The sequence below is a fragment of the Sprattus sprattus genome, assembly GCF_963457725.1.
Source record: "Sprattus sprattus genome assembly, chromosome: 2".
In the NCBI taxonomy this organism is placed as follows: domain Eukaryota; kingdom Metazoa; phylum Chordata; class Actinopteri; order Clupeiformes; family Clupeidae; genus Sprattus; species Sprattus sprattus.
This window is the reverse complement of record NC_137921.1, coordinates 58939895-58950333: the sequence shown is the minus strand read 5'-3', so window position 1 is coordinate 58950333 and position 10439 is coordinate 58939895. Positions and strand designations below refer to the sequence as shown.

General features: G+C 40.5%; 1 protein-coding gene across 1 annotated transcript; it reads right to left on the bottom strand.

The window, feature by feature from the left end:
- Window positions 1–335: 335 nt before the first annotated feature.
- On the bottom strand, window positions 336–9946 carry ubxn6 (UBX domain protein 6). The gene is made up of 11 exons (XM_080833345.1): window positions 9798–9946; window positions 5987–6141; window positions 5699–5748; window positions 5462–5590; window positions 4866–4963; window positions 4522–4597; window positions 4341–4425; window positions 3827–4046; window positions 3546–3676; window positions 1813–1961; window positions 336–468 (listed from the first exon to the last, which is right to left on the bottom strand). The coding sequence occupies exons 1-11, from the start codon at window positions 9878–9880 to the stop codon at window positions 343–345; spliced, it is 1302 nt and encodes a 433-aa protein (XP_080689471.1). The 5' UTR covers window positions 9881–9946; the 3' UTR covers window positions 336–342.
- Window positions 9947–10439: the final 493 nt, after the last annotated feature.

The window sequence follows — 10439 nt, the reverse complement described above, 5'->3', positions numbered from 1 at the left end:
TCGAAAGTGCTACTTTTTTGTGTGTTAACTGGAGGAATTCAACACCTGAATCTCAGCCATTAATGGTCTTGTATACAAACGTAATATGCCGTTTCATAATGTTCTTGTATATACAAGCTTAATATGCAGTTTCAAAACTTGCCTCCTTCCCCTGCACCCATGTTATGGCTGATAACAATTGTATTAAAAGTGCAACACTGAATGACATTGGGAGACTTTTGTCCTCATACAAGCAATTCCTCCAAAGCCACTAAACTGTTAACCGATTAATGATTCAGGGAATTCAGGGTAGGCTCTGATGAGTTGTGAGGAAAGGTCAGGAGAGTGCTGACAAAAATCCATTCAGCTGAGGGTCTTGATGTTTTTAAGCAGATCTGGAGTCAGTACAGATGTTTTCTGTCTTCCAGCAGCTGCAATGTCTGCCAACACTGCCTCATCCCATGAAAGAGTCACCACAGCTGAAGGGACCTGAGAATGCAAGAAATAAATGATGTGATCAAACTTGTGTTGGGGGGGGTAACAAAGATTACAACGCAACAAGGTTTATATGGAAAGATTTTCAGATATTCATTCCTGACATGGTATTGAGACATTATTGTGGAAAAACATTTGTGCTTTAATTTTGTAAATTCAATTTTATTTGTATAGCGCCAAAACAATACATTTGTCTCAAGGCACTTTACAGAGCCCTGGACCTGAACCCCCTTAGAGCAAGCCCGAATGGCGACGGGCAAGAAACAACTCCCTCTTACCAGGTGCTGAACAATTTACTGTTTTCATCACAAACGGTTGATATGAGACATTGTGGTGTGACCAAAAAAGGCTAGCTCCAAAGACCTCAGTGCGCAAGTCAGTTTCACATATACGGCTATCGCCCAGTCTCGCCAAAGGCCACTTACTCATTCAAACTTATGAAGGCCCCCCTAATACCTAATAAATAAACGAAACATTTTCAAATAATTTGCCTTCATTTTGGATTGGTCTATCTTTCATTTTTCACCATGACTGAGGTCCTGTTAACAGTAAAGCTCTTCAATATCATATTATTGGCATTGGATTAACTCCCTACATGTCACCCCCCAAATGGGATGCCAAGTCAGTTCACATGGCACATATTTCTATGTATATGGCTAATATTGGCTGGTATGTGTACAAAAAAAGGCTGTGCTGTGCAAAATGCTTGATATGCTGGTTAAAAATGTAGTCAGACTTTCATTGGTGCTGGATGTATATATATATGACACTGGACGACTGCATCATTCTATAGGTTTCTGGGTGTCCAGTGTTGCACACACTGCATACATTCAAGTGCACTTTACTGTCTACATTATTTCTTCCTAAGATATTAAGACATTCAAACACATAGGACTGTCTAATAGGCTGTGGCCTGTTCTGTACAGTGGTAGTATTTGTATCATCTTTGCAGCGGAACACTAAATCAACCTTAACCTAAGAGATGTAAACCAGTTTGCCAATTTATGAGGGCATTGTTTTCTTAGCGGCAGCCGTGGCCTACTGGTTAGGATTTCGGGGTGGTAACCGGAGGGTGGCCGGTTCGATCCCCGACCAGTAGGAAAAATGTGGGCGGGGGAAGTGGTAGAGCACTGCTCTCCCATGCCCACATCCACGGCTGAGGTGCCCTTGAGCAAGGCACCTAACCCCGATCACTGGCAGCCCACTGCTCCGGGTTAGTGTGAAACATCACTTCACTGTGTGTGTGTCACTTCACTGGATGGGTTGAATGCAGAGGTGGATTTCAGAGTGTGTGTCTACACCACCTCTGCCATAGAGAGGACTTTCACTTTCACTTACCAAATTGCACTCATTGAGTGGTACTTCCTCATCATCTTTCAGCTTCTGCCCACCCGGAACCACCAGCTCAAACGGCTGCCAGCCGTCCACCAGCGATTCGCGCACAAACTGATAAAGTGCAGCAACCCTTTCTCGAGCCAGGAAAGTACCTAAAAAACACATAGCAAAGTGAATACTGGCACAAGGATACCACAACACTAACCACAACAGCTTTATTTTTACCCTGACTAACAAATTAAGATAATTCAAGCAGTTGTTTTATGCTCAGGCCTCTGTACATAGGATTGAGGTAAAGTGCCTCAGACTGAGACTCAGTAGCCCAGCCAAGCAACACACCGCTTCAGGAGCATTGAAGGGAGGGCTGTCATTTGATGTTATCATATATCAACAACCTTAGGCCAGAATATGTTACATTTGGCCCACTCCTGTCTGCTCAAATGACAATGTGCCATGCGTACAAACCTGTTTCTGTAACATGGGATATGTAGTTTTCATTTTATAACTATATTTGTAATTTGCAGCAGTCCCCCCCTACACATGTCTTTCTCCTAGCCCCACACACAGATCAGTTTATTCCTGCCTCCACCTGCACTCCTCAATCAAACTTTCTCTTTTGCCACATCCTTTTGTGCAGTCCTGCATTTCCATCTAGAAAGTTTGACTTCATATTTAGAAAATTGTTCCCTACGGTCCTCTGGCTCTGCGTTATGTGTGTGCACACTCAAAAGAACTGTTTGTTTCCTAGACCCTGGACTGTGCAAACACCAGTGTCTCAGACTGAGTCCTTAACTATCTAGCTTGCTTCAGGAGCACAGAAGGGAGGGCTGTCATTTCATTGGCTGTTGAGTTTGAATATCAACAAGCGTTTGTTTGAATCACAGACCCCATCTTTAAGCGCCTAAAGGCAATTGTATTGTTATAGCGCTATATAAATAAAATTGAATTGAATTGAATTGAATTGAATTTAATCTTTATGGCATTCAAGTCAAGTGTAAACACAGTGAGACAACCATGTCTCATCATTACAATAAACGTTAACTATTTTCGCTGCCTCAGAACAGTCAACCAAGCATTGACCCATCCGTATCAAAGCGGTTTAGAACTCTTAACAAATGAGGAGTCAAACGCGACACGTTCTATGACGTACTCTAGCAAGTTGTATACCCACACAAGCATTTCACCAGGAAGTAGTTTAGTCCACCCCATAGATCCTCTGCTTCACGGGAGTACTGCAAAACCTTCAACAAAAGCAGTGCCTCCAAAAAGCACCTGATAACATTTGAACTATAAGGCTTGCAAAGGAAAGCACTATATCCTTTTTCCTAGGCTGTTGCTGCTGCTTCTTCTTCTTCTAAGCGATTATCTGTGGATAAAAACTTAAGAACCACCACTTAACCTAGAAACTGAATGTATTAACTTAAGCAGTGATGTGGAATAATTTTAATATAATTACGTGGATGGCAGAAGGGGCTACAATATTAAAATATTAAGATGGGGGACGGGACTAACTGAGCCAGGAAGAATACACAGATCCCAATTCTTAAAATGTGCGGTTTTCCATTTGCGGGGTGAACTCATCTGTGATGATGATGAAGGCTAATGCGTAAAATGTTTTGAGAAATATCAATAAATAAGAGTTCCCAATTACCAAAGTATAAGCAAATAAACCAGTTCAAATGAATGTGCCATATAGTGCTTGAATAGACCAACTGCCTCTCAGTGTGAATTGTTACCCTGGAGAAGAGTTCCATCTGGCAGGCGCACTCTTAGAAGGGTATAGTTGTATTTCCGTCTCTCTCTCTGCTCATCCCTCTCACGCATGGCTTTTGTTCGTAACATGGCATTCCTCTCCACAACCTCGCTCCTAAACACAATCACATACAAGCACACATGGTTTTTACATCGCCATTACCACATCTGCACACCTCACATCACTGCACTCATTCATTTGACTGAAGAAATAAGCAGTCATGTCATTCAGAAAAGCACTGAGTCCACACAGCTCCAGACTCACTTGAGTTGCTGCTCCCGTTTAAGGTCCTCTAGTGTAAGGTTATAAAAATCTATGGGAAGATCAAAGTGTGTAGCATTGGAAGAGGGTCTGAAGGCCTGTGGCTGACGGTCGAGTTGAGCCCTGACTGGCTCTCCTTTCTTCAGCTGGTCCCTCCTCTCCTCCAACTGCTCCAGGGAGCTGCCATCCTGCTCTGCCAGCCGCAAGAACTCCTCACTGTCCTCTGGAGGAAGCAGGACATTTACTCATGGAATTGTTACATCAACAGTGACATTCACTGCATAATGCAGTAATCACTGAACTGAACATATCCATAAAACCTGTTTACATGATTATAGCCTGAATATCAATGATGTATGAAGATAAGAAGATAAATAATAGTGAATTGCAATGCAGATATTTATAACTGGTTTTAAGCATTATGATCTGTATATTTTGATACTTGCTATTTTAATTCCACTTGCTTTTATTCTATGCTTTGCTATATTTCTCAATGTGGCACATAACATAGTCTCACCTTGCCCATCTATTGGTAGCATGGTTCTCTCAAAGCCCAAGGCCTGGAGGTACTCCAGACAACCCTCCACACAGCTTACTCTCTCCTAAACAGATCATAAACAGAACTAAATGAAGTAATGCCCATGCTAATCATATCTCCATCTCCAACAAACATACCCCTTTGCCTTCGCCAAAGGTACCTGAAAGATCTTGTTGCTAAGTTTGATCTTCCTGTATTTCTCCTCTGTGGGATTCTTACAGATGTTGTCAATGTACCTGAGCACACAAGACAATGAAAACTGTTAATGGCACTTGTGAAAAGTGATGAACTCACTCATGAAGTGGCAATTGTGAAAAGGCTCTGTAATCAAGAAGCATGGCATTCATTTCCATTCCTATGCTATGTCAATGACCTGCCTATACCTATCCATGAAGCCAGGCAAATAAAGCTTCTCTCATTACATGACTTAAACACTGAAGCCAGACAAATAAAGCTTCTCTCATGACATGACTTAAGCACTGAAGGGACTTTATCTGCTCCTACTTGCTGATGATGTCCACAGCTCCTTTGACCTTCTCCTGGTCTTTGTTGAAAGTGTGAATCATCATGATGGAAGCTTCAACTGGATCCTCTGCGAATTTCTGTGGGGACAGATTTCACAACCGTTTCACATGACATGCAAATTCAGAATCAGAATCAGGTTTTATTGGCCACGTAAGTTAGCACAAACTAGGAATTTGTCTTGGTACAGTGGCTCTCAGTGTGCTTACACATATTACACAAAATATACATTACAACACAAAACAATACAACAGTGCAAAACAATACAACAGTGCAATGGTCTAACAGTCCAAGAAGTCTAAACAAGTATATACAAGGAGGAATAGTACAAAGAAGATGAGAGTCCAGAAAGTGCAGGAATAAACAAATACTATACGGTATGAGTATGACGGTATGGCACTCTGAGATTCATGTGAATGTAGAGTGCGCTATACATTTAATTAATTATTATTATTATTTTATTATGTCTGTACGACTACACTGAAGACACAGAAAACTGAATGTTACCAGGATACTAAAATCAAAAGAGTAGTTAAGATGTCAATATGTCCTGTTCAGTTCATAACTTTCAGACATACCATGAGAATAGCTTCCTTAATGCAAGGTTCTCTTTCAGTCTTGGTAAGCATGAGTCCAGTGAGAGGGCATGTGAAATAAATCCCAGGAACCGAATGAGAGACAGCCTCTTTGACTGGAACTGTACAGCTCTATTGGACAGATATAAAGATAATATATTATTGTACATAAGGTACATGGTATGGTTATATGAGGGTTATGTTCTCATACTATACTTGTTTTACTTTTTTTTTACTTGCCTCATGAGTAGCTGCTGTAGCAGAAGCCTCTGCCTCCAACTCTCGCTTGACTGGAAGAGACGTGCAGAGTTAAGAGCATTGAGATGACGTCATAGGTGTACAAGAGACATGTGCCGAGTGAAGTGCATTGAGATGACGTCATAGGTGTACAAGAGACATGTGCAGAGTTAGGGGCATTGGGATGATGTCATTGGTGAACAAGAGGTATGTGCAGAGCTAAGTGCATTGGGATGATGTCATTGGTGTACAAGAGGTATGGTTAGTGGTCTAGTTCTCCTGGAATCTCACCCTGATTTCGAATGACATCCTGCGATGTGTATCCTTTTGGCTTCTGGTGTTGATCGATTCTTGCCAGCGCTGCAGCACCAGCCCTCTGTGCCCCCTCGGTGGGCCGTGCACGGGGCTGGTGTTTGGAACTGCTCTGCAACACTTGGGGTTTAGAGCTATCAAGGAGATAAGGAAAATCAGAACATACATCTTGTTACAAGTGCTTAGTTTTTCTTTTTGGGCATGGAACATATTTTCTCTACCAAGCAACTGTATAACAATCTTTGTTATAGTTTGCAAGTCCCAATTCACCTGGTTTCAAAATAGGTAAGCCTAGTTGTTTTAGTTATCTTTTTAAAGATGCATTTATTTGGATAGGACAGCAAAGTTTTTTGGACAGGAAGTGAGGAGGAGTGAAAAGGTGGGGAGAGGATCGGGAAACGACAGCAGGCCAGAATCGAACCTGTGTCCCTGCAGACATTGAAGCGCATAAATTGGGGGCTCAGTGCCACCCCTGACTAATTTCATGTTTAAGTCAGTAAGGCATATTGATTACTATAAGGTGCTGTTTCAGTCAATAACCTTGGTTTATTGATTCAAAAGATTGGTAGGGAAAAAAATATGGGAAAGGTAAGTAACTGCACATCACTTAAAACTACTGTTTACTGTGTCTTCACAGTACGATGAAATATGGCTTAACCATCACATCTTAAGGTCGGAGTATTTCGCTATTCTTGGGAGATTGTACGTTCTATCGGTTTACCAATACAGCAACAACTTTTGGCCTTCTCTAATCGGTGTTACCAATATTATTGTAAATAATTGTAAATGTTTGTTTTACTTAACACCTGTTGTTCTTCAGATGTCTATGTCATCATGATCAATACTTTTCTGAAAAACCTGCTGTTTGCCATCTAAAAGATCTTTCGCCCTCTGGTGGATTATCTGTGCACTGTAGGTGAACTGTTGGCAGTAGTGGGCTTTGAATGCTATATCCAAAATGGCTTCCTTAATGTAGCATCTCATGGGCAAGGCCCTTTTCTATTCCAACATGACTGTGCCCCAGTGCACAAAGCAAGTACTAAAAATCAGAATCAGAATCGTGTTTATTGGCCAAGTACGTTTACACATACAAGGAATACAGAATAAGAATAATACAGAATAATCACCAATTCTCACAGAAACACTCACAAATCTTGTGTAAGGCCTTACAAGAAGACTGGAAGCTGTTATAGCTGCAAAAGGGGGAACCAACTCCATATTAAAGTAGATGTATTTGAATATTATGTCATTACAGTCCCTGTTGGTGTAATGGTCAGGCGACCAAATTCATTTGTCCATAGTGTAGGATACAACAAGCATTTCAGGTAATTTATCTATCCATCCCTCCATTGTTTTTGGATTGCAAAATAATCCACCTCCTCCTCAAAGACGCATCTCATCCACTGACCCTTGGCTGGCGAGTCAGCATTCAAATCATAATCTGGGTCTGAAATTCAATCTTCTAATTCATTGTTGTTCTTTTTCTCAGAGTAACTGCTGTACACTTCATCAATGTTGCTCCCCTCTCTGAGCTCGCAAATGTTTTGCTGTCCACACAGGCTAAAAGATAAAAATGTGTGTTATCTAGCAAGTTAGCTGCTCAACCACGGTCAAAATTGGCTGACTAGGCTTATGATAAAAAAATTGCGAGCAAACAACTTTGCAACAACATCAAGCAAGTACAACAACCCAAGACATAGCAAGCCAAGTCATTCCTAGTCCAAAAGCCAAAAGTCCAGCTTGGCATCTGTCTTCTATCCTTTGTCTCTTTTACCTCTCGCCTACAAGTAAAAGCCAGTCTGAGATGTACGTTTGTTCGGTCTCTTGCTTTGTCACTCTGTTTTTTTCTTCCTTGCTTCTACAAACAACCTCTTCGGTCTCTTTGCCGCCTCTGCAATGATGTCCATACTGAGAATAGCTAGCTAGCTTCTTCTTATAGCCAGCTGAAGGGTCTGAACCATAGTTGTAGTTGTGTGATGTGGTGCCATAAAGCATTACACAGTTCTCGTGAGAGGTCTCGTGCAGAGTCCACCAAAGTTACATAGTGCAATTATGTGAAAGTATGCTCTGCCTAGCCAAATTAGCAGTTTTATTTTTCTTCCTTTTCTGTTTTATAAGCTACTTCAGACATACAACATTCATAACAATATAGCTTCAATAACTGATGAATGACAGTAAAACACAGGTTGGAATCTGTAGCAGGGCAGCATGGGTTGATCTTTACATATATAATAGTACCAAAGGAAGAGAATTGTTATATCTACACAGCCCTATCAAGACATTATTAATTCATATGTGTAAAAACTGATGCTAGATGCCTTTAAAAGACTGACTCGAACTACATCTTTTATACAACAAAAATGCATTACACCTCTAGGCAATTAGTATTGATTAAGAATGGTGTGTGAAATATCGGCATGGGAGTTTATTCTGTAAACAGCCGCTGGTTTAACTCCTCCATACTGAGAGGGAAGCTGAGCAGCTCTTTCCTTATTCTAACTACAGCAGGTCCCTCCTAAACCAATAGCACAGCTTTGTATACAAAACAGGTGCAAGTGGAAAAAACAAAACTCCACTGTTACATAAAGTATTTGTGGTAAAGTATTGTTTTAAAATAATGTATTATGATTATGACACTATTTGATGTTTTGTAAATTAGCAAATTAAATCACATAATGTCGAATGATGTAGGCTAGCCAAAATGGCAAATGTCAAATTCCATGGTCAATATTTGAGGAAGGTTTTCGCGACTGGACACATTCGCTATACAATGGACGGCAGGTGCACTTGAAGCAAAGAAGTTTGTGCAGCCCATTCTATAAACTTCTGAGTAAACAGCATAGATGCCAGCAGTCCGGAGGTGGGAAAGTATTTTGATTTAATGCAATTCTTGTAAGCATTCAGTTCTGCATCAAACAAAGGTAGGGGGCAGTTTTTCATAAACTCTGATATCTATATACATCCACATTGATTCACTATCAAACACTCGCAGGAGCAGCCAAGCTAACTCCACTAACGCACTTTGACAAAATTACTGTAAAATAAGGGAGGCCTTGTGATGCGGATGAAAATGATCAAAAATACACTCAAAGTAAAGGCAGCATACTAGGTGTATAACTACATAAACTGGAGACACCGTAGGCTTACACCGGAATACTATTCTTACTCGACTCCAGAAGTTTGCAGCTTCAAAAAGCAGACACAGAAATGGTCCTACTAATATTTGTAATGAAGCACCTTGTCTTTGAAAGGCTAAGTAATACCGTTTAGGAGACAAGAGCCCTGTGCATTATGTTTTTAGGTATTACATTTTGGAGTGCCACCCCAACATTTTGCTGGACCTCACTTTACACTCCACTGAAATTGTTATGGCCTGAATGCCTGGTAAACGACAAGTCTAACTTGCTTAACCCTAGCAAATTGCAAATTAGCAAACGTTAACGTTAACATTCGCAAAATACAGTCTAGTGAAAAAGCAATGTTACTTCACAGTGGGGAGAACAGCAATTCATTTGATACCTAACCAGCAAGCTCGCTATCGCTAAATAGCAAACATCTTTTTCAAATCATTTAAATATGAAGGCTGGCTTTGATTAATCAATTTCAATGCGCCAAATTAGCAGCATTATGTGACTTCTGAGGCGACAACACAACAATCAATAAGCAGAAAACATTGATGTTATCGATATTTCGTGAGCCAGATGGCTAACGCTAACTAAAACAAACAACCAACTGGTCAATGTTATGAAGGCAACTTCTCATTGAGGATAGGGATTGTGCCTCCTGTTACCTGCTGTCTTCGGTAAGTTTCTTCCCAGGCCCAGCTGTTTTAAATTTGACATCTTTCTTGATATCTTCCAGAAATTTTTTCATAGTGAATGTAGGTTGGTACGTTAGCTCAACGTCCAAATTGTATGTCAGGACCAACGTAATCTACTGTAATCTTCTTCTTCTTCTTCTTCGCCTCCCTCTTCTTCTTCTGTTGTATTTGATGGTGGTTTAACAACTTGGTTTAGCGCATTACCGCCATCTACTGGATTGGGTGTGAACCATCTGTACATTCTAATAATCTTAAGGGAAAAAATTAATCAATCAATAATAATAAAAAAATAAATAAACAAAACCCTCTAATTCTTGGAGAAAAAAACCACAACAGTTTTCCTAACAGACTTTTCTAGATGTTAAACTCATCAGGCCTTTCAGTGTCATCTCATGTATAAACTGTTTCCCTTTGATGCCTTTAATTTCAAACGAAGATAACGGCCACTAAAGTGTCCCGTTATTAATTACAAAAATATCGGGCTGATTCTGTCTTTCTCTGTGCTTTGGTTGATTTAAAGCAGCAATACAGAGTTCTGTTCCAAAACTAGTAAACCTTGCAAACACCAATAGCCCAGCTGACACTGATGGAAGCTTGCCAACACACAACTGG